This window comes from Halichoerus grypus, chromosome 9 (assembly GCF_964656455.1).
Source record: "Halichoerus grypus chromosome 9, mHalGry1.hap1.1, whole genome shotgun sequence".
Taxonomy (NCBI): Eukaryota; Metazoa; Chordata; class Mammalia; order Carnivora; family Phocidae; genus Halichoerus; species Halichoerus grypus.
In genome coordinates, this window is record NC_135720.1 from 58,604,423 (window position 1) to 58,629,930 (window position 25,508).

General features: G+C 34.4%; 1 protein-coding gene across 2 annotated transcripts in view; it reads left to right on the forward strand.

The window, feature by feature from the left end:
* ASCC3 (activating signal cointegrator 1 complex subunit 3) overlaps positions 1-25,508 on the forward strand; it is a 359,389-nt gene that overhangs the window by 12,943 nt on the left and 320,938 nt on the right. For both annotated transcript variants that reach the window (XM_078054943.1, XM_078054942.1), the window contains 3 exons: positions 6,446-6,574; positions 9,515-9,665; positions 24,041-24,600. In XM_078054943.1, the coding sequence (XP_077911069.1) occupies positions 6,485-6,574; positions 9,515-9,665; positions 24,041-24,600 (801 nt within the window). In that variant the 5' untranslated portion in view covers positions 6,446-6,484. The remainder of the gene's footprint in view (positions 1-6,445; positions 6,575-9,514; positions 9,666-24,040; positions 24,601-25,508) is intronic.

A 25,508-nucleotide genomic window follows, 5' to 3' on the forward strand; every position in this document is an offset into this window, starting at 1 on the left:
ATGATCAAAACTTTCCAAAGCAGAATTAATCAGTCATCTTTCCTCTTCCTGTATGCCATCTAGACATATATACGCCACCATTCTACCTCTCCTAAATCAAAAATTTGGGTGTTCTGCTTCTTTCCCCTTCATCTTCACAGGCTATCCCACCCATTCTATCTTTCAAATATGAGTATCTCTCAAATCCATCTTCTGCTTTTTCTTGCCTCAATTCCACCCTCTTTATCTTTCATCTGGTTTACTGTAATAAATAACTTTCCAACTGGTTTGCTGGCCTGTAGTTTTTTTTTTTATTATTATGTTATGGTAATCACCATACATTACATCATTAGTTTTTGATGTAGTGTTCCATGATTCATTATGTGTGTATAACACCCAGTGCTCCATTCAGTACATGCCCTCTTTAATACCCATCACCAGGCTAACCCATCCCCCCACCGCATCCCCTCTAGAACCCTCAGTTTGTTTCTCAGAGTCCATAGTCTCTCATGGTTCATCTCCCCCTCCGATTTCCCCTCCTTCATTTTTCCCTTACTGCTATCTTCTTTTTTTTTTTTTTTAAGATATAATGTATTACTTGTTCAGAGGTACAGGTCTGTGATTCAACAGTCTTACACAATTCACAGCACTCACCATAGCACATACCCTCCCCAATGTCTGTCACCCAGCCACCCCATCCCTCCCATCCCCCACCATTCCAGCAACATCAGTTTGTTTCCTGAGATTAAAAATTCCTCATATCAGTGAGATCATATGATACATGTCTTTCTCTGATTGACTTATTTCGCTCAGCATAATACCCTCCAGTTCCATCCACGTCGCTGCAAATGGCAAGATGTCATTCCTTTTGATGGCTACATGATATTCCATTGTATATATATACCACATCTTCTTTATCCATTCATCTGTTGATGGACATCTTGGTTGTTTCCATAGTTTGGCTATTGTGGACATTGCTGCTATAAACATCGGGGTGCACGTACCCCTTTGGATCCCTACATTTGTATCTTTGGGGTAAATGGCCAGTAGTGCAATTGCTGGGTTGTCTGGTAGCTCTATTTTCAACTTTTTGAGGAACCTCCATACTGTTTTCCAGAGTGGCTGCACCAGCTTGCATTTCCACCAGCAGTGTAGGAGGGTTCCCCCTTCTCCGCATCCTCGCCAACATCTGTTGTTTCCTGACTTTTAATTTTAGCCATTCTGACTGGTGTGAGGTGGTATCTCATTGAGGTTTTGATTTGGATTTCCCTGATGCCGAGCGATGTTGAGCACTTTTTCATGTGTCTGTTCTGCTAGCCTCTAGTTTGACCCACCTTTAATCTGTTCACCAAACTTAAACCTGAGTAATTTTTCTACAGTATGTTAATTTTTTTTCAATGACTCTGATTGTCAGGAAAAAAGTGCTTAGATCCATGGGTCTCCAAGTGTACATTATATAGGGTTTTTCTTTTAAGCAGTAAGTCTGTTATTTTAGTTTTCTCCTCATACCCTTACCTTTTCTTTACCAGGCAACTCTTTCAAGTCCTGTAGATCTCAGCTTCTGTCCTTATCTACCTTCCTTCTCACTCTCTTAGATATTCCACCTCTGTCTTCCTACAGTTTTATTATAACTCTTCTTAGCCATACTGTAAGCTTGTTATTCAGAGCAAGTGCAGTCATAACCCGAAATGTATTTTTTTTAATCTTTAGAGCCTCACAATGTGTCTAATGTATCGTTGGTGATCTATAGATATTTCCTGATTAAATAAATGACCAAGATGTAAAATTTGTTTTCTCATTTTGACCTTTGTACATTTTAGATAACTTTAAGTGTTAGTGATCTTTTTACTGGTACAAAGTACAGTGAGTTTTGAAGAGCAGAATTCTGTAAATCTTATTTATACCCAGTGTCTGACGGTTCTTGGTAAATCAGAGAAACTCAAATATTTGTGAATAAATGATTTACAGGTCATCATGAGCAAATGAGCTATTACATTTTTGAAGTGTTAGTATTCAACCTGAGGAAGGAAAACAGATAAAACTAAATTAGAAAATCAAGTAGTATAGGTTACTTCATTTTCTTGACAAGTGTAGTTAATATTGGTCATTTTGATGAGACCTCGGAGTTTTAAAGTTTCCTCCTGTAACAACAGTGTGATCTCATTACCAGGCCCTGCTGTTAGATCTCTTCTTAGAGATTGGGTGTATTATCTTGTTAGGATTTGTTAGGTTTGTGAATTAGACTTCATCCATTTTTATTCTCATGCCCTGCTCTTTTTTGAGAAGGACAGGGGATTCAGGAGATTATAGTGGGTTATGTCAAAATGATGGAAGTAGTGGTCCCAAATACCCCTTTTATTCATAAAACATACCTGAGGCAGAATATTCCATGTAGCAGAATATTCCATGTATCATATATCTTTTGTTATGATGTTGCATTTTGAAAACACTAACTTATGTGGTAAAAGGCAGGTTCTGAGGCCGAATATATTCATTTTTCTGTCAAGACCTTTAAAGACTTCTGGGTTAATGTCAAACATTATGAATAGAATGCCTATCTTTATAGTCTCTTAATCTAGATAGAGAATTTAAACCCCAGTCCCCAAAGGCATTGTTTGTTGTGTGCCTTATTTCTCCTGCATGGATAATAGTAACTCTGTGTTCTATCCTTGGGAGAATTGAGAAAAAAGCCACTCAAGTCACTTTCAGTTAAGACTTAATTCTCTCACAGACCCTGTTTGAGAAAGACTCCTAGAAAGCAGATTGTTCACTTAAACTCAGGTCACTGAATTCTTAGTAGGTGGAAACTCCTTAATTACTATTGATTTGAGACAAAATTGAATGGTGATTTAAGAATAAAAGATAATATCCCTAAGACAGTTGTTCTCAGAGTGCGGTCTTTGACCTTCACTTGTTGGAAATGTAAAATTCTTATGCCCCATCTCAGTGCCATCTGATCTACTGAGTCAAAATTGGGGATGAGGAGTAGAGGCAGGGGCTTAGTTTTAGCTAGGTGACTGATGCATAGAGAATCTCTGTTCTGTGCTGTCTATTGACTGTTGCTTTCATTTCTTCTTCCAGATTCTCCAGACAGTATTTACCCAGTGTTAGAAAAATCCAGATATGATTCCCTGAGTCATTTTGTTCCCAGAAATGCTCTCCTAAGTTCGCTCCCAATGAGTAGTTGAAATTTAAAGTCAGCTAGCTAGGGTGTTTATTTGCAAATTAGGTCATTTTACTTTCCTGACTAAAATTCTTTGGTGTGATATAGGGCATCCAAATTTTTTCCCAGCCATTTTCATACCATTTCCTTATTGATTTGCAATGCAATCATTTGTGTTTTTTTACTTTATCTTTGTTGTTTCCGATTTCTAATCTAATTGTATTTTGCTCAGAAAATAGGATCTATATCAGGGGTCAGCAAACTAATTTGGTCACCTGGAGCCCAATAGTAGTTTTATACTTTTAAAGTGTTGTTTAAAACAAAAGCAAAGGGACACCTGGCTGGCTCAGTCAGTTAAGCGGCTGCCTTTGGCTCAGGTCATGATCCCAGGGTTCTGGGATGGAGCCCCACATCTGGCTCCTTGCTCAGTGGGGAGCCTGCTTCTCCCCTGTCTGCCGTTCTCCCTGCTTGTTCTTGTTCTCTCTCTCTCTCTCTCTCTCTCTCTCGCTCTCTCTGTGTCAAATAAATAAAATAAAAAAATAAAACAAAAGCAAAAACAAACACCAAAATATGTGACAAAGTCTGCATGTGGCCTCCCAAATCTGAAATATTTACTCTCTCTTTCTGCAGGAAAAGTATGTTGACCCCTGATCTGTATGGTACTTATTCTTTGAAATTTGTTGAAATTTGCTTTATGGCCTACTATACACAGACTACTTCATTAAACTTTTATAAATGTACTTGTGAAGAATATGTATTTTCTAATCATTAGGTGCAGATTTCTGTATATGTTCATTAAGTTAAACTTACTAGTTTCACTGCTCAACCCTATATAACTTTACTGAATTTTTGGGGGTGTTGGTTTGACCTCTCAATAATCAAATATTGAACTTTCACTGATCTTGGACTTGTGACTTTCTTCTGGAGTTCTATTTGTTTTAATTTATTTTAAGGCTCTTTCATCAGAGCATGCAAATTGAAAATTTTTATATTTTCTTAGTGAGATGTAATTTTTATTATTATGTAGAGAGGGATTTTTTTTTTTAAATCCTTTATAATAACTTTTGTTTTAAAGTCTGTTTTGTCTGATTTGATATTTTTGGTAAAGCCACCAGCTACTTTTGGTTATTATTTACAGGAAGATCTTATTCAATACAAACTTTCATTGTCCTGTGTTTTAGGTGTAACTCTAATGTTCACTTGATTGCTGTTTAGTAATTCTGTCAATCTTTTGAGTGTTAAGTTTAATTCATTTACACTTACTGTGAATTTTGATATATTTGGACTTCTTCCTCTTTGTCTTTCTTAATCTATACTTTGTTTATTTGTGACAGCATACTGGGTTATTCTTCAGGTCTTTATTTCAGGTCACTGCTTTTCTCTTTAGCTGCATCTAATCTATTCTTTAACCCTTCCATTGATTGTTTTTAAATTTAATAAATATATATTTTTATTTTTATTTTTTTTTTTAGTCTTTTTTTTTTTTTTTTAAAGATTTTATTTATTTATTTGAGAGAGAGAATGAGATAGAGCATGAGAGGGTCAGAGGGAGAAGCAGACTCCCCGCTGAGCAGGGAGCCCGATGTGGGACTTGATCCCGGGACTCCAGGATCATGACCTGAGCCGAAGGCAGTCACTTAACCAACTGAGCCACCCAGGCGCCCTATATTTTTATTTTTAAAAGTTATATTTTCAAATTTGCTTTGTCATTTCTTATTCTTCATTATTTTTAAATTCTCTCTTATTTTGTTAAACATTTCAGTTATTTTATATGTAATTATTCTAATATAGGACTCAGAGATTTTTCCAAGTATTAAACTTTGTGATAACTTCAAGGATATAAACAATGAAGAAGAGCAGAATCAGGGTGTGGTCTGAAATATTCTATACGGCCCCCCTGGTTCTTTCTTTCCCACATTGGACACATGCTCTTTGGCCCAACGTAATCAATGGGGTCTCTTAATTGAGGACTGTAGGAAGTCTCTGGATTATAAAAACCTCTATTTCAGACTCTTGAGTGGTATCTCATAAACTCTGCACTATTTACATTTGGGGCTAGATAATTCTTTGTTGTGGGGAGACTGTCCTGTGCATTATAGGATATTTAGCAGCATCACTGGCCTCTACCTACCAGAAGCCAGTCATACTCCCCACTCTCCAGTTGTGATAACTCAAAATGTCACCAGATATTGCCAACTATCCCATGTGAGGCAAAACCATCCCTGAGAACTGTCCTAGAGACTTATATACTTTTTGTGACATTGTCCAGGGAGCCATGCCTTATAAACCTGTAGATTATAGTTTTGTTATAATAAGCAATCTTAATCCAGGATGATGCTCCAACAGTGTTTCATAGATAAAGACCCCTTACAGTCAATATTATTAGTCTGTTTGCCAGAAGGTTTAGTTGTTTATTTGTCAGCATGTAAACAGGGAGATCAGATCATCTGACATCTTTCTCCCCTTCCCCAGCTGCTTTAATTTTTTCCTTCTGTTCTTAAGTCTCTCTGTTACCATTATCTCCTTTTCTCCATTTTTCTTTCTTTCATTATTTACCAAATAATTATCAACTATCCAAAGTATTCCCAGACTGTTCTATTTGCTAGGACACAGCAGTGAAATCTTTTTTTGTCAAGAAGCGAGACAACACATAAATAAACAGGAATATGTCAAATATTAATTAGTATAAGGAGAATTGAAATTTTGTGCTTTGAGAGATAGGAAGTGGGTAGCTGTTCTGTCTTAGATTGAGTAGTCAAGAAAGTCCCATCTCAGGAAGTATCTTGTGTCAAGGAGTCAGTTATATGAACATCAGAAGAGCATTTTAAACAGGGAACCCTTAATGCAAATGCATTTAGATGGAAACGTGCTTGATACTTCAAGAAGAGAAAAAGCCGGTGAGACTCTGAAAGTAAAGGATAATGTGAGATGATATCAGTGAGCATAAAACAAAATTGGAGAAAAGATGGGAAAGTGCTTTCATGTCTTCCAATGTGACTGGCAGTGGTAAGACAGTATTGGAGACTTGTCCTTGGGGATCTGTAAAACTCATTTTGAAGGGATGTTATAGTAGTACCCACAAACAGGTGTTTTTGTGTTTCTTTTTCCTTTCTTCAGCCATAGTCAGTGTGGTTATTAAAAAACTTCATGGGTAAAAAATGTGTCAGGAGAATTTTTCAACATTGGTGGCAATTGCGTTTTAACTAATTGGTTTTTCTCTTCTCTTGTACAGGTTAATTTGTTGAATTTGATTACTTCTCCAGCCTCCTCCCAGCAGATAAATATCATCTTGTTTTGTTTCAGTTCCAGGTTTCTCCTTGTACAGATCACTGAGAATAATAGATGGCTTTACCCCGTCTCACAGGAGCTTTGCGCTCCTTTTCAAATGTCACCAAGCAAGATAATTATAATGAAGAAGTGGCTGACTTAAAGGTAAACTTTTTAGATGAAAACATTATAAATGTACAATGGAAGCAGATAATTGACATTCTTTTTTTCAGTTTTGTGTACTTAAAGTGGTAAGTTTTCTCTTGTTTAGTGTTACACCAGGAAAGGGAATGGGTAATGATGTTTCCTATGAACATACTTACCTTAAGCACCTATGACTGTATTGTCAAAGAGAATAATCAGAACTATGATAGAGAATTCTTTGTTAGTTTTTGTTGCTAAGATTTCTGCCACAGTTAATTTTGTAATTTAATCCAGTAATTTAACTCTGGATCATCTGAGTAAGTTTATGGGTCTCTGGTAAAATTTTTATCAAGTGGACAGAAATAATGTCTTTACCATAACATGGAAAGTATGAATATTAATGTCTTAAAATCAGTAGCTGATCTCATAATTGACTTTGGTCTGGTCCTTATAATTGGTTGTGGACTTTATAGGCCTGAAGATATATAAACTGTATATATGAATGTGTGAGCTCTATAATATATATATGAAGGAACTGACCCTATGTTGTTTTTTAAAAAACAAGTCATTTTGATGACTCTTTATTTGACTCTATTGTAGAATATTAATGTTGTTTTCTAATAGGTTGGAATTTTATTGCGCACAGTCCTTATGCAGTTTTAGAATCAATGCCTTCATTTAATGATAGATACTAGAAGATTTGTTAATAATCTTTAGATAGATTTTTCCTCTAACAGTGATACAGTTTTGCTACAGAAAACAGTTGACCTTCTTTACAGTGGGAGCTGTTTGCATTTTCATGGCAATTAAAATAAAGGTATAGTCTATACAGTTAATTAATATTACTATCTTAAACTTGAATTGTTTTCTCTCCTCACTTAACCAAAGCCCCTTTTGCAAGTTACTTGTAAAACAAGTATTAGATATACAACAGAAGATTTTAAAATTTGAAAATGTATAAGGACTACATGCTTATTTCATGTCATTTCACTTATTCTTATAGACTTTTAGACACTTCTTTTTTTCCTAAGGAAAGTGGCAGATCTAATGAGCCTTATTTTATTATTTTCTCTCTCTCTCTCTCTCTTTTTTTTTTTTTTTTTAAAGAGAGAGGGAGCAGGGGAGGGGGGAAGGGTGGAGGGAGAGGGAGAAAGAGAATCTTAAGCAGGGGTGCCTGGGTGGCACAGTCTGTTAAGCATCCAACTCTTGGTTTCCGCTCAGGTCATGATCTCAGGGTCCTGGGATTGAGTGCCACATTGGGCTCTGTGCCTAGCACAGAGTCTGCTTGAGATTCTCTCTCTCTCTCCCTCTGCCCCTCCCTCTCATGCTGTCTCTCTCTCTCTCTCTCTCAAATAAATAAATACATCTTAAAAAAATAAAATCTTAAGCAGGCTCCATGCCCATTGCAGAGCCCAGCATGGAGCCCAACACGGAGCCCAGTGTGGGGCTCAATCTCACAACCTTGAGACCATGACCTGAGCTGAAACGAAGAGTTGGATGCTCAACTGACTGAGCCATCCAGACACCCTCTAATGAGCCTCATTTTAGTGTAACTTTTTATCTTGGAGATATGTCCAACAATATAAAAGAGGGAAAAGTAAGCTGAACCTTTTTGTGCCTATAACCCATTGAAACAGTTTAATTCAATTTATGGCCAATTTTTTGTTTGTTTGTTTGTTTGTTTGTTTTAGTAATCTCTACATTCAGTGTGGGGATCGAACTCATGATCCCAAGACCAAGAGTCGCATGCTCCTCTGACTAAGCCAGCCAGGTGCTCCTATGGCTAATCTTATTTCATTTCTACATTTGTCCATTTTCTTACCCCTAAGCCCAGATTAATTAGCATTAATTAACATTTTAAATTAGAAGACTGAGGCAGGGAAATAATAATGAATTATGCAATATCATCACTACAAACCAAGATGAAAATTACAGTTTTCTGTCTAATCCACTACTTTTTTATTTGGTCAGAGGGCTTCATGAAGTTTAATCCATGGGTCGGGGCGCCTGGGTGGCTCAGTCGTTAAGTGTCTGCCTTCGGCTCAGGTCATGATCCCAGGGTCCTGGGATCGAGCCCCGCATCGGGCTCTCTGCTCCGTGGGAAGCCTGCTTCTCCCTCTTCCACTCCCCCTGCTTGTGTTCCCTCTCTCGCTGTGTCTCTCTCTGTCAAATAAATAAATAAATAAATATATTTTTAAAAAAAAGTTTAATCCATGGGTCAAGGCCAATGGTATGAAATAAAATTTTTATTGCTTTCTATGTCAGTTCTTGAGAATGGAAATATTTATAGTCTCAAGAAAAGATTGTGAATAGATAAGAATCTCCTGGATGCCTAACCTGTTTTAAGATCATACTTAGGAAAACAATACTGATTTGAGTGTATTGAACCCATAATATGAATCTGATTTTCCTTAAATACCTTGCATCAAAAAGCATGACATATACACTTGTATGTAATATGTATGGTCTAAGCTATATTAAAAAAAATGGAAAAGAAGTATGTGGGATATTACCAGTTGTTATTATCTGGATGTTGGACCTTTTCATCAGTTGTTTTTTGTTTTTTGTTTTTTTACCTAGGCTCCATACCCAGCATGGGGTCCAAACTCATGACTCCGACATCAAGAGTCACATGCTCTACCTACCATGCCAGCCAGGCACCCCTGGATGTTGGACTTTTTCCTTTGTTCCTTTTTCTTTTGTTGTATGAAAATAATTGCATAATGAATATTCATTGTGATTGAAACTATAAAAAATAAAGTTTTTTTAAACATATCTTTTAAACAGACAAGATTTTTTAAAATCACATTTAAATAAAGCTCCTTCTGAGAGCTTAAGTTAAAAAGCAATTTTGAATTCTTGTGGGTAGTGCCACGTTGTATAATGTAATGCAAAATATATGTGGTAAGTGATGGCTTTGAGGAAACCATTAACTAATGTCTCTGTATTATGCTGTTTTAGGTGAAGCGGTCCAAACTTCATGAACAAATTGTAGATTTGGATATGACATGGAAGAAGATAGTAAAATTTTTGAATGAAAAACTGGAGAAGAGTGAAATGCAAACTGTAAATGAAGACTTAAATGATATATTGCAGGCTGCAAAACAGATAGGTATAGTTTTGTTTTGTTTTGTTTTGTTTTGTTTTATAGAACCACTAAGGTTTGAAAATAGATTCCTTTTAAACTGTATACCATATAGAGAAAGGCTCAAGTTTGCAGACAATTATTTATAATTATAAAAGATAGTCTTATCTATCTAGGAGCTCAGGATAGAGTCATAGAAGCAGAATTAAATTAGTAATTATTATACAATCATTCATGAGGGATTCATAGGAATTTAGAGTTTGAAAACCACTATTATGTTTGAAATAAGGAGAGGGTAAATGAAAATTTTAATGTAGCTTGAAGGAACCTTAAAAGCCATGTAGCTCAATTTCTTATAGAGGCCCGCCAACACTTTGTGAGGGGCAGCACTGAAGCTAAACTTTGCTTCAATTCCTGTTGCACACTAATATTCTCGTCAATTGATTATATTTGAAAGAAATTATAAATAGAGATTGTGATACTATATATTAATATAGGTTACTTTCCCAAGGTTAAAAACAAAAACAAAATAAAACAAATGATTCTTTGGTAAAACATCTGAGTTTGTTCATTTGAGATTCAGCCTCTCTTTCTAAACTCTGATAACTAAAAAGCATAGTTAACACAACTGTAGTTTTAAATTTTCCAGATTCAGGTTTGTACCCAAAAAGTTCATGCTGATACTCGGCCCTATGAGATCTGGCCTCCACCTTTCTTCTGATCTCGAGTCATCCTTGCCCTCACCAATTGTGCTTCATGAGACACTGGCCTTTTCTCACTTCTTCAGTCCCAGTTGGTGCAGGTCATGTTATTCCCTATGTTGAGAATGTACTTCTGTCCTACTCTTAGAGTGGGTAGATCCTTTCTTGTTGTTTTGAACTCAGCTAAAAACTTATTTTCTTAATGGAGCCCTCACTGACCATCCAGTCTCCAGTTGTTACCCAGTCATGCTTTTATCTTACAACCTCAGTAACATTTTCTCCATAATGTTTATCATTATCTGATATTTGCCTTGTTTGTTTATTGCCTGTGTTTTGCTACTAGGATGTAAGTTTCATGAGGATAGGATCTTATTTTTCTTGTTCTGTAACACTTCATCCTTGGTGCTTAGAATAGTGTTTGGCATGTTTTAGAGCCTTAAGTTTCACTTGATAAATAAATGAAAAAGTTTTCTCAGGTGATTTCTTGGTAGAGGAAAAATTTAGATCCTTTATCATATGCTGGTTGGCAGTTTTCTTCCTTACACTAACTTTGGGGAGGGTATTTCTGTTATATCTCATATACTTGACTTATTTATGATCATCAAATCTTTATATTTATTTTTCAAATATTTTGACTTTGATGTATTATTTAATTATCATTGGTTTGTAATGTAGTGTAATATTAAATTTAATGGCCTCGTTTTAAGTTGTTCAAGTACAAAGTGAATGTCATGTTATCTTTTTGTAGTTACATTATCTTCTGAAGTTCAAGGGCTTTATTAAGTAAGGGATTTTTTTGTTTAAGCCTAGGGGAAATGAAGTGCACTTTGATGAGATTTGTAATAGCATTTGGCATAGAATCACACTTTTATATTTTAAAAATACAGAAATCTAGAGGTAGTTAGATTCATTGGAAAATTGTAGTGAAAATATAGTTTCCAGTTTACCAACATCAACTTGACTAGGATCTTAACCTTTCTGGACTTCACTGTTTTCATTTCTAAGATGTTAGGGCCATTGGGGAGAGGGGGTGGTCTGACTAAAATACTTTTTCAAAAACTGTAGAAGGTGTCTTTCCTCTTCTTTAGTTCAGTTGTAAAAATAACTCAGAATACTTAGCAAAACAGTATTAAAATATTGAGTTTATTCTGTACCATGACTAAATTATTTCTTTATTTAAATGATGTGGAAATTAAGATTTTTAAGAAATTAGGTACCCTTTAGACAGCTTCCCTGAGTATCTCTGACAAGTCAGAAATCATTGCTTTAAATATCAGTTATTAAATATAATCCTAGGAGTTTTGCCTGTTGGCAAAACATCTGATTTACACTCAGGGACTAATCTATTCACTGATGTGTTTAAGGAATTGATTATTTTGAGATGTAATTTCTCAAAAGAATATTTTCATGACAGAGAAGACCTTAGGGTTGATTTAGGCAGATGCTCTATTATATCTACTTTTTAATGCTGTGTTTAACTTGAGTAAGTATTAGCTTTATTGAAACTAATAGTTGACTAGTAGTCAGCCACTCGTTCTGAATGAAAATACTGCTGATAATGGAAGTGTAATTAAAATAAGCGGCTTTGAAAAAATTAGTCTCATGGGAAAAATGTTTTTGTGATTTCTTATATTGCTCTTTCACACAGGTAATTTGGTGTAATTGTATTAAAGAGGTAGATTAAAAGAATAAAGAAAGAAGAACAACCACTTATATTTCAATTGAATATAGTCGTATAAGGTACTTATTTAAGACCATGTGTAATGTCTAGTCATTGTAATGGGTATTTTAAGCTGATGAGGGACATCAGAGAACATCGGTCCAATCCCTTCACTTAGTATGTAAAGTAACAGAACTCATGAAGGTTAACTGAATCCCATGGTTAATTCGTGGTGAAGATAGGCTAGACCCAAATTCTGAAATAGAAACATGATGGGAATACTAGATTCTTTCCTTTACCTTGTAGTCAGATGTCATGTTCCGTCAAGTCTACTTTTCCCCTATTCTTAAATTCACTCTCTGTTATTTACCATTGCTCTAATTTAGGCTTTTAACATCTCTCTGAATTACTGTAGTAGCCTATTGCCTCAGCCTTCCTTTCTTACTCAACTTCTTCACTATTACTAGACTGATCTTTGTAAAAAGCAAAGCTCATTTTTTATTCCCATATTACTCTTTAGATCAAATCCCTTAGAATGGACATAAGAAAAGCTTCTTTATGAATTGAAACAATTTACCTTTTCATTTCCTTACCATTCTATCATATGCAACCTTTACTACTAATCATATACAGTGTTAACTAACTTAATTTCTCCAACAGTGCTTACTGGTTTTTTCTGTCTTTTTATATGTTAAAATAACTTTACGCATTGTGTTCACCTGGTAAAATGCTTCTCATCTTTGAAGAAATGGCTTAGGCTTCATTCATGTCCTCTGTTATTCTTTTCTAATCTTAGTAGTGTTCCATTAGACTATCATCTATTCTGTACTTTTTTATAGTATGGAATACTAATACCTAATATGGTGCAATGGATATAGTAGATGTTCAGTAAATAAGTAAACTATTGAGAACTCAACTAAAAGTACTCTGTGATCTTTATTACTTCTGATGCTGACAACGTTTTTTTTGTGGCTAAAGTATTTTTTTCCTCTCAGATTTACATTTAATATATTCCCATACCTTTTTACAATTTTATTCTCCCCCAAGATTATTTTAATAATAAAACTTAGCGGGGCACCTGGGTGGCTCAGTCGTTAAGCGTCTGCCTTCGGCTCAGGTCATGATCCCAGGGTCCTGGGATCGAGCCCCGCATCGGGCTCCCTGCTCGGCGGGAAGCCTGCTTCTCTCTCTCCCACTCCCCCTGCTTGTGTTCCCTCTCTCACTGTGTCTCTCTCTGTCAAATAAATAAATAAAATCTTTAAAAAAAAATAATAAATAAATAAAACTTAGCTTTAGGGAGAAACCATTATAAATTATTTAAAAGTAGTATTCTTGGCCCTTAATCTTATACTTAGTTTATTTAAATACTCATTGTAGACGTAACTCACTCCTCCATGGATTTTGAAGGGTAAGCATAGTCATATTAACCTATATTCAGTTGGTAATGAAACTTTGTCAATATATTTTATGTGCTCTAAATAGAAACATTTTTGAAAATAAAGAGGTCAAGATTGAGAATGGCAATCAATAAAATGCATCATGTATTAGGCATGTGTATCTGTTACTTAGAGTTTTAAATGCTCATTTTGGGAAGCTGATAAGACTTCCACAGTGTAGATAGAAAAACTAGAGTGGGGTCAAGAATGGAGGAAAGGTCAGTAGAAAGACCCTGCAGTTCCCTCCTACTCAGCTCTGTAACTGAATCTCTCCCAGAGCCAGAACAGAATGATCTAAGGATTTTATTCTGGTCTGAATACAGATTAGGAGTCAGCCAGAACTGAACTAGTTTTTTTCAGTATTCACATTATTTCACCATACACAGACCTGTTTGTTTTGATTTCTCTGTTTTATAGCTGCTACTTTATTTGGGTTTTGATGTTCTTATGCATTTTACCTTTAATTACTTTGTCTTTAAGAAAAGTATGAATCAAAATGTAGGTTGGACAGGAGTGACTTACAAAGTGTAGGTTAGGAAATTTGGTAGTCCATTATGTTTTTTGAGTTGTAAAGGAAACAAGATTTTACTATAAAAAGTGAGGAATTAAAACTCAGGGTAGAAATCAGTTTATGGAAAAGGAGGCTTAAAAAGATACTAGGATCTGGAAATTCTGTCTATGGAAGTAAGGCTACGCATTTAGAATAATAAAGGCCTGTTGTGTATTCGAAGTGGCAAGAAGTTTTTCAGGAGTATTTGTGAAAAGTAGCTATCTTGAAACTTGCAGATTCCACAAAAGTTTGGAGTTCCATTTCCCATAAATTGGCAGACAGGTTAATTTGGAACAGCTCTCTGTGGAGAATAACTGGAAAAACTGTAAAATATAAAATTTGTTTAACTATGTCAGAGTCTACCAAAACAATGAAGAATTATGGGGTTGAGATCTGGAAGCAGACATAAACCCAGAGAATGTGATCCTGGCTTTTGGGCCACTTTTTCCTAGAGGTGACTGTCCATTCCAGAAGAGGAAGCTGGATGGAGAAGAGGAGAATGAGAAGAAGACAGATTCAAAGGACTAAGATGACAAAAATGACTAAAATGGCCAAAAGAGGAAATAGAAAATCTGAATATTTGACTTAAAGAAATTGAATCTGTAATTAAAAACCTTCACACAAAGAAATTTGTATGCCTTGGTGGCTTTACTGGAGAATGGCATATAATGTCATTTAAACAGGCATGAGGTTATTATTTATAGATTAAAGAAGGTTACAGGCATACAATAATTTAATATACTATTTTCGATTGAATCCAGAATTGGAAAAAAATAATAAAGATATTTTTGGGACTATTGTAGATATTTGAATATGTACTCTGGGTGTCATGAGGTAATATTAGATCTGAAGTAAGTCAGTGGTTTAGTGGCTATGTAAGTATATCCTAAATCTCAGGAGATGCATACTGCAGTGTTTATAGTGAAGTGTCATGAAGACTGTAATACACTGTCAAATGGATCAATAAAGAAAAATACATGTGAAATGTGTGTGAGAGGGAACACAAATGCACATGAGTGCACAAAATGTTACTGGATTAATAGGGGAAAAAATAGTGTGATTCATGTAATGAAGGTTTGAAATCACATGATTAGTAGATGAAGAAAAAGCATTTTTTGAGTATCTAAAATCACTTCTGATAAAAACTCTTGGCAGAATAGGAAAGAACTTTCTGAATTTGATAAATAATATATATTTAAAAAGCCTAGATCAAACATCATATGTAATGATGCAGTGTTGAAAAAGCTTTTCCCCTGAGATAGGAAATTAGACAATACCCTTGACCACTTCTTTTTCTCACTATACTGAAGGTCCTTGCTGAAAAGGCAAGAAAGAGTATAAAGATTCATAAAAACTGCCATTATTCACATAAAAACTGCCAGTTCTTAGAAAATGAACTTAGCAAGGTCAGTTTAAAAATCAATTTTATTTCTGCTTACCAGCAGCAAATTTAAAATGCTATTTACAAAATCATTAAAAATCATCAAATATCTAGAAGTAAATTTAACAAAAGGTGAGCAAGATTTCCTCATTGAAAACTAAAGTATTAGAGAAGTTAAAGAACACCTAAATAAACGCAGTAATATACAAAGGATTAGAATACTCGTTATTATAAGATCATTTTTACCCATATTGACCTACAGATTCAGTGCAATCCCAATCAAAATCTCAGCAGGGTGTGCATTTGTGTGTGGAAATTGACAAGATAATCTGAAAATTATATGGAAATTCAGAGGCAAAGAGCAGCCAAGTCAACCTTGAAAAATAACAAGGGAACATTGACTCTACTGGATATTAAGACTTATTATTAAGATTAGTAAATTAGAAGTGAGATGTTGGTCTAAAGATAGACAAATAGACCAGTGGGATGGAATAGAGTCCAGAAACTGACTTGCGGATATTAGGGCTCTTTCTTTACCATGAAGGTCCTCAGGTAGTGAAACATGGCTGTTTTTTCAGTACATGGTGCTGGGTCAACTGTATATGCATATGAAAAAATTAAACCTGTACAGATAATTCTAAGCAGCTTACAAAATAAAACATGAAGCTTGAAATAATAAATCCTCTAAAAGATAATAAAGAAGAATATCTTCATGATCTTCATATATGGAAAATTTTATTAAATAGTAAACAGAAAGCACTCATAAAGGAAATGATTGGTAAATTGGATTACATTAAAACTGGTATTTTTTATTCTTTGAGAGTAAAAAGACAAGTCACAGGAGAATATAGCTTCATATATAACCCAAAAGAGAATTTGTATCTATATTAAATATGAACTCCTACAAATTAATAAGAAAAGGTAATCCTATATAAAAAGGAGCAAGAGCCTTGTAGAAGACAGTTGAATGGCCAGTAAACACGAAAAGGTGTCCAGCCTTATTAGTAATCAGAGATGCCACTCCATGCACATCAGAATGATAAAATTAGAACGATATACCAATTGTTGCTCAGGCTCAAGATTGTGAAATAAGAATTCTCATCCACTACTGACTGTGTTTTAAATTGGTATGACTGCTTTGAATAACTGTTTGACAGTATCTACTGTGGTTGGACAAGTGAAATTTTAAGTCTTGGTATATATTAATCCCGTAATGTGTACATAAATTTCCAGTAAAAATGCCTGTGCATGTACGCAAAAGACCAGTGCATTATTTGTAATAGCCTTAAAGGGGAAACAATCCAATTCACTGTTAAATAGTGGCATAAAGTATGATATGTAAACTACCTTATAGTAATAATGAACTACAGCTATATGTAACATTGTAAATGGATCTTACAGTGTTGAATGAAAGCAACCAAACACAAAAGAACAGATAGGATGATGATTCTGTTTATATGAAATTGAAAACTAGGCATGACTGATCTCTGATTCAGAAGTCAGGATTTTGGCTACTTTTGAGGAAGTAGGTAATGACTGGGAGTGGATTTGTAAGTTTCTGGGGAGCTGATAATACTCTCTATCTTGAAGTAGTTATCCAAATTAAGTAGGTGCATTCATTTTGTGATAATTCTTTGAGCTGTATGTGTACTGTATATGTTCTTGTTTTATTCAATAAAATACAAATTATGGCTTTTCATATCATTTTTCTTAAAATATTTCAGACTGATAAAAATATAAAAAATGCCTGTGTATTCACAGTTCAGCTTAACACTTGGCTATCTTTCCTTCAGTATTTATTTTTTAAGAAATAAAATCTTTTTTTTTAAGATTTTATTTTTTGAGAGAGAGACAGACTGAGAAAGAGAGAGCTCAAGCGGGGGGGAGGGGCAGAGGGAAAGGAAGAAGCAGACTCCCCACTGAGCAGGGAGCCCAACATGGGGCTTGATCCCAGGACCCTTGGATCATGACCTCAGCTGAAGGCAGACGCTTAACTGACTGAGCCACCCAGGCACCCTTAAGAAATAAAATCTTAACGATATGGTCAGAACTTATGGACCCTGCTCAGCCTTTGTTAACCAATATCATAAGTATAATAAATTTGTATTATTCTCATGCTTATTTTTATTACATATATTTATACATTCATAAATATGTATTAGGAATGTATTCAGCTCAAATATCAAAGCCTACTATGGTAACAGAGACCAAGTGGGTTTACATGTTTCATCTCACAAACTCCCTCTGTAGGATTCAGTAACTTGGTAATGTTAAGACCCAAGGCTGTAATGGCTTGGCCTTTTCTTCTGTTTGTTGTCTTTTGTTCACCACCTGCTCCACTTCTAGCCATCGTATCTGTGCATTAGACGTTTCTCCTTTAATTTTTTGAGTATAGATTATGTTGCTAGATTTTCTGTTAATCACACCACCTTTTCATTTCTGAATAAACTCTGCTTTCCTATAGTTTACTTTTAGATATATGGATGGATCCAGTAAGTTAATACTTTATTTGGAATATTCACAACTATATTTTTTATTCCATATTTGTTTCTGTTTTGTTTTCATAAAATCATTTTCCTATAGTTTAGGATGATTTGAAGTTATCAGTTAATAGATGTGGTACAAATACAATTCTGTCATTTACTAGTGAGTAGCTAATTAAAATCACTAATCTTGTTTCCTCATCTGTAACAGTGATGATAATTCTTATTTTGTATAGTTGTGATGTGAAGCAATACTACAAATGTGTAGAGTAAAGCCTGGTAAATGGCTGTCAGTGAATAATTTTATTATAATCTAGATGTACCAATAGCCATTGGTAAACATATCGTTGTTCTGTGTAGTTGTTGTGATAAATGTATGTGCTCAGTGATGTGAAGGAACTGTGCATAAGGGCAGGAACTGTGCTTCGGTGAGTCAGGAAGGAATTCATCAAGGACACTCTGGGACAGATTTAGATTTTGTTTTAAATGGTTAGGGTCAAAGTTATTAAATTTATGTCTGTTTCACCAGAGAAATTACAAAATAAAAGAGCTGAATAAGTGAATTAAACCATAGATGACTTTGCAGATATATCAGCTGTATAAACAGGCAATTCAGATTACTTGAGGATATGGCAAAACAGCTGTAAATTGAATGGACATTGTAGCAATGGCAAAAGTTGGAAATAGGATCAAATCTTCAGTTTATAAAGTTTTAGTTTATATTATTCAGTTACAAGTGGTTATAATTTCCTAAGTAATTTGCACTTCAATCCTTAGTAGAGGCATTTTTAAGGTTGCAGTTGATGTTCTTTATAATATTACCAAGTATAATATTACTAAGCATCTGATAAATGGATACAGAACTGAAGTCTATACTTTACATCATCCTTTTTTTTAAAATGTTTTCCCTTGGACATTAAAAAGTTTAAAATGCTAGTTAAATATCAGTAAGCTATGTGATTTGTTCAAAGGTACAGTTTCTTTAGTGATGCTCAAAGTAATGGTTTTACTGTAGGAAGCTCATATAAAATTGACATTTTTATGTTAGCTGTTTGGTTGCTTGGGAAGTCATAATTTGATGCAGGATTTTATAGTAGTAGAAATGGCAATATAGTGGCTGGATGCTGACTTGAAGTCTACACTGTAAGATGAATATTCATATTTTGTAGTGAATATACATAAAATTGGCTGACTTTAAAACATGGGGAAGTGCTTTGGACTATTTTTAATCTCTTGTACTTCTCTTTTTCTCTACCAAATATGTTTCTCTGTTTGCTTTCCTTTAATTATTTGCTCACCGTGAAGGCAGTAATTTCTGTGTAAGTGCAGGAATAATTTTAACATTTAAGCAACTCCTTTAAATTACTATATTGAACATTTCTTGAATACTATGGCTACTTAATGTGAGGTTTTGCTGGAGGTGCTTTGATGCAGAGTTACACTCTGAAATAAATGAAGGTCATTCATTATACTAAATTGCATAACTAGACAATTTTAAAGTTTAGATGACATAAATTATTCAGTTCATCCCCCAAAAAGTCATATGGTAATGCTTATCTGTATTACATCATAAATTTGACAATTTGGTGATTATTTGAAAGATGGTATAATGTAAAAAGAAAACATAATCCTGGCTCTTATAGTCTTAATATGTTATTTAATCTCAGTATATTTGAGTTTGTCACATGAGGAAGATACTTGCATGTGTCATTTTAGACGATTTTAGATACTATTCTTGTTAAAAAGCCCACCAATAGCACTGGAGGGGAATATGTAAAGGGAAAGAAATGATTGGGGAATGGAATAGTGTATGTTTAAGCAGAATCCTTATTTCTGTACTTTTTTTATATATGTAATGCTGTCCTGGGAAAGTTTATGGCACAAATATTTTACATATTTGTAAAAAAATTTATCATAATTATCGGTTAAAAAATCAGCTAATCTCTGCAAATATAGCATGTTTCTAACGGCTTGGCTGTGTTGCTGATACTTTTAACAAATGGAATGAATTCAGTTGACACTGATGCAGGGTTATAATATTATGGTATTTACAGTTGCAGATCAAGTGTTTGGTAAAATGAACACTTAAAGTTTTGCATAACATGAAAAAGTAAATTTGACTGCTTTGAACATTTCAATACTAAAATATAAATCTAGAAGATACTTATAGAATATTTTCTACTGAACATTGAAGATGTAACTGGTCAGGGAACTCATTTGTTAACAACTTGTAAACTGAATATTAGCAGTTAAGGATGCAAGCAGTTGATGGATGTTTTTATTCAATTTTCAATTAAAATTTTTTATTCATTCTTTTTTAAGAATTCCCCAACTATTAACGTGTAGGTTATTTGCTTAAAGTTATAGTTTACAACCCTTTAATTCTTAGTATTTTGCTATCAAAGGAGATATAGAAGTAAATTTTGTGTCAAGAATGATTTAAGATTATAATCATCACTGAACTCTGATTTTAAAAATGTGTTTTATAATGTTACAGTAATCAGCTACCAATTATATAGTTTACATTTCACATCTCATTTTCTCTCAATGTAACTGGGAAGTACGCAGGGCAGGTATTTATTATTAATACAGAATAGTCTAGTGACCTAAGGATATCTCTTTAAATGTGTTACAGTTGAAGTGCCAGGTGATAAGAGCCAGTTTTCTGATTTACAGTCCAACTTGTATAGTGTTTATGGATAGAAAATTTGATATTCAAGTGGTTAGGTATCTAGACTAGCTTTCTTAAAGGTTTGGAGATCTTAAGTTTCAAGCTTTGACAATTGATTACTTAGTGTATATCTTATTCTTTTCTAATGTTTTATCTTGAGGACAAAACTCAGCTTCTTAAAATCCGTCCAGAAAGATTAGCACAGGCAGTCGTGTGAAATAGAAAAGGGTTGAAAATTGGAGCAAATGTTAAGTTGCTGAAGAGCTTTAGCCTACTAAATAATCATTTAAAAGTTCACCAGTCTTACACTGTGCATAAAATATAAAATAGTATTACATTGTACATAAAAATAAAGAGGTTATTTGTGAACAACATCCTCACAGTTAATCTCATAAATTTAATTTTGGGTACAGTGTAAGAAAAGGACTACTTATTACAAGTTTCCACTCTAGAAGCACACCACACGCGTTTCCTAGCTCTCCCCCTTCTCTCCCTGTGGCGCATTATTTATGCTCCGGTTCAGCTGGTCGATGGACAAGCGCGGTTTCCTGGAGGTTTCCTTTCTCCTGCCATTTCTGTTGAGGGGAGGTGGGGCCTGCCAGGCCTTTGACAAGTCAGACATAGATTGCTTTCAGTCTCCTCAGATGTTTTCTCCGTGTTTTACAAATACCTTTCATATAGTTTAGTCACCAAAAGATCGGAGTCCCGGCTTCCTGGGTGGGCAAGTGTTAGTAAACGGGGTGGTTCATTTGTTGCCGCCCTGCGTGAGGCCAGGGTTCTCTGCTCCAATCCCGAGGTGCCTTCTTATCGGGGTGGTCGGCTAACAGCCAGTGTCCTGTGCTGACTACGTCATCATGTGCGGACCGCGCGAGCTGGAACGCGTGTCTCGGCTCTGCGCGGGGAAGACACGTGTGTGGTTACCGGAAGGCAGCGTGGCAAAAAGCCGGCATTGCGTGTTTTAGTGCCCCATTGTTTTCAGAATGCTGTAGTCTCTGTTGGAAAGCCAACAGTGCCCATAAATGGTGTTTGCTAATTTTTCTCAAAAATGAATTTCCAGACTCCTGAATAGCGTGGTGCTGATTCACTTTAAAAAAAAAAAAAAAGAAACCACTCTGTGGTGTGAACACGTGTCCTACTCAAAGATATGCTGGAGTAGGTTGTACAGAAGGAGAGTTAATAATTAGGCGAGGGTAGGGTTAATAATTAGGAAAGGGTGTTAACATCTGACTTAACTTAAAAATTTTTAAAGACTTTTTTTTTTACAAATAGATATGTCAGTATTCATTTAAAAATTTGAAACCCTGAAAAAATGTTTTTGATCTTCATATATGTTTCCAAGAGTCTGTAGTTACTTTTCTTCAAACGTAGACTCATAACTTTTTTTCCACTTACTATACTATGGAGATTGTTTTCTGGCAAGATGTATAGTTCCACTGCATTATATTTAATGACTGCAGTATATGGCTGTAACATACTTTAACCAGTGATGTAATAATGGTACAATTCCACTTTTGGTAAGAAATTAAGACTGTTCTCACAGTTAGTACTTTATTTCCTAAAGTGTTTATTATTTATTCAGTACATGAGAATTAGAGATAAATTTGCTTTCTGGGAATTTATAGGGAATCAGTGTATGTAGTAAAGCACTTTGTTTAGGAATTAGAAATCTGCTTTGAATCTCATTTGATAACTAGCTGTTTGATTTCTTCCAAGTTATTTATCTCTGAGTCCCCATTTTAGCATCTGTAAGATGAAGATAATTTTGTTAGGAAAAATTGAGATAATTTAATGTAAAAGTTCTTAGGAAGTTGTTTAAGAAATATCCCAAGGTGTAAAATATCTTTTCAAAAGAATATATGTTTATGGTGTTAGATATAAAGTGAGTTTGAAAATGTAAGTTCCATTTTTGTTCAGACCTCAGTAATCCCAACCCTATTGAATTACTTGTAGAATTATCACAATTCCTAAATTATTCAAAACCCAAGTTCTCTAAGCATCATGTGTAGACTAAGTAAAATGTACATAAATGTTATTCACTTAAAGGGTTACTTAATTTATAGAAGTTTTTTGTCATGTATTTTCCTAAATAATAAAAGAATATGTGTCCCATACTGTTTTGTAAATTCTTTATAATCATGCAAGTAGACTTTATACTTGAGGAAATTAGAAATAATAGCCGTTGTAAAATTATCTTCACTCATATAAATTGTTAGTCTTCTACACACATGTGTAAACATCAGATAAAAAATTACTGAGGCAGTGTCATATAGTGTAAAACCACTAGTCTGGTGTCATTGAGGCCTGGGCTTAGGTTAATTCAACATATTTCTATTGAGGCACCTATTTTGGGCTAGGAACAGTGAAGAAGTACAACATTGTACACAATATTATAGTCACCCTGAAAGAGTCAGTTAAGCTGGATTCTGAAACATGGGTAAAATTTGGATAATCAGAGACTTTGGGGAAGGTTACATAAAGGCATAGAAATAGGCATAGCATAGGACAGGACCTGGTTTTTAGATGTTAAGAAATCCTTGTTGGCTGGAGTTAGAAATGGATAATGGTCAATAAGGCTGGAATAAAAGGGTGGAGTCAGCTCCTAGGGTGACTTGAAAACAAAATATAGGAGTTCGGACTGAATATCAGGCTGTGCTAAGCTGCTCAAGATTTGTGATCAATGATAGAATTGCAGCCATGGTTTCAGGAAGATACTAGTATTAGTTATATTACTAACTTTATTCTTTAAGGTCAGTCACATTGTCTTTGGGTCCTTCTGAAGATTAAAATTCTTTTTTTCTGTTCTAAGACTATTTGAATTCTATGATACAGATACAGGTTCGTTCTTTCTTTTATTTGAGAAAATCAGTAATGAGAAATTAATGCTTTAAAGAGATTAGTGGCTGCTCCTTTACTTCCTCTTACTTTGGTAAGAAGTTTACTTCTTTTAAACAGCAGATTCTTTTAAATGTTTTATAATATGGCTAAGTTTATTTGACAAGATTCTGTTTATGTCCATCCTTGATGGTATTAAATGTTTTTGAGTGAAAACTATATAAATCTATTTCTTGCCATTTCAGATTCACAGTACAAATTGGAAAGGAAGTTATAGATCTCCTGAGGTTTTCTCCTAGCTCTAAAAGTCTGTAATTCAGATATATTTTTTACACCTTATTTTGGTTTATTTAACTAGCCTATCAAATCAGTTTTTAAAAATCACTTTTAAATAAGTTTTAGCTAATGCCTCAAACTGTTTTTAGAAAGAGGTAAAGAGTTGTTACCAGGTAGTTTCTCCTTTCTAGATAGGGAATGATTACTGGTAATGATTTATTGACCTAATATGGTTCTTTGGGAATTTGGGAAGGGACTTAAAGGGATTTTTCTGTTCCAAAATCGGTTATCTTTATCAGTATATTTTCACTGCTGGAATTACCCAGAAGAATATTTGTAGTAGTTTTTTTGAAGAGGTTAACTTCAACAGTGATTCACTTGAGCTAATACTGTTTCTTTCATCTTTGAATAGTTGGAATAGATAATGGGAAAGAAGCAGTTGAAAGTGCGGCTGCATTTCTCTTCAAGACATTTCACTTGAAGGACTCTGTTGGTCACAAGGAGACAAAAGCTATCAAGCAGATGTTTGGTCCCTTTCCATCATCATCGGCCACTGCAGCTTGTAATGCTACTAATCGAATTACTTCTCGTTTCCGTCAAGACAATCTCACTGCTCTTATCCAGATGACAGAGGAAGAAAATAGTGATAGAGTTTTATTTGGTAAAAATTTAGCATTTTCATTTGACATGCATGATTTGGACCACTTTGATGAGTTGCCAATAAATGGTGAACCCCAGAAAACTATAAGCCTTGATTATAAGAAGTTTCTGAATGAACATTTTCAGGAGCATTCCACCCCAGAGCTCAAGCCTGTGGAAAAAACAAATGACTCCTTTTTGTGGTGTGAAGTTGAGAAGTACTTAAATGCAACTTTAAATGAAATGGCTGAAGCAACAAGAATAGAAGATCTTTGCTGTACTTTATATGATATGCTTGCTTCCGTTAAAAGTGGTGATGAACTTCAGAATGAGGTATAGTGGAAGTTATTGAAGTTTTAATATGAATTATCTTAATAGCCTTTTTAAACATGGATAGTTAACAAAGATAATTTAATATTGTGCTCCTGTAAAATAGGTAGCCAAATGGTTTATATAGTATGCATGTATATCTTTCCACTAAGTAGTTGGAGGAGGACTGTGAGTGTAATGAATAACAGAAGACTGAGGGCAACAGTTAAGATGTCCACATGTCTTGGTTATTGGGACAGTCCTAGTTAAATCTGCTGTTACATTTTAATAATCAATAGTCAATAATCTTCAAAAAGTGTATAGGTTTAAATGCTGAATCATGATTACTGTACTAGTAAGTGTTAATGTTTGTATAGTGCTTTATATTTCTAAGAGTTCTTTGATGAAAATAAATTTCAAAGTATTAGAAATTTTACCTATATATTGAGTGACTTACTGATTTAGAAAAATATTTTTCACTAGTTTCCATGTTTGAAAGAATAAACTTTGAAAAACAGACTGATCTAGAAATAACTGGACTAATTTATATTACTTAGTAAAAAAAGTATAAGTTTTTTATATCACATAAAGGAAAACATAATTTTAATTCCTTTCTATGCCACGATTTAGTTACGTTATTCAAAATGATGAATTACTCTTACAGTTACATGAAAAGTTCATCTTAAAGTGTTTAGTTTTGCTCTCAGTACTGGCATTATATTCCTTTCCTGTTATAAATTTAATATAATGTCAACCTAATCTTAATACTGGATAAGTTAGATGAGTAACATATTTAATGAAGGATTAAGAGAAGTGGTATACTGTTGCAGAGTGGGTAGAGGCTTTGAAATCAGACAGTCCTTCCTTTCCCTTTTATTGGTGGTAAGACTTTAGGTAATTGAATTTCCAGAGGCTGTTTTCTTGTTGGACTG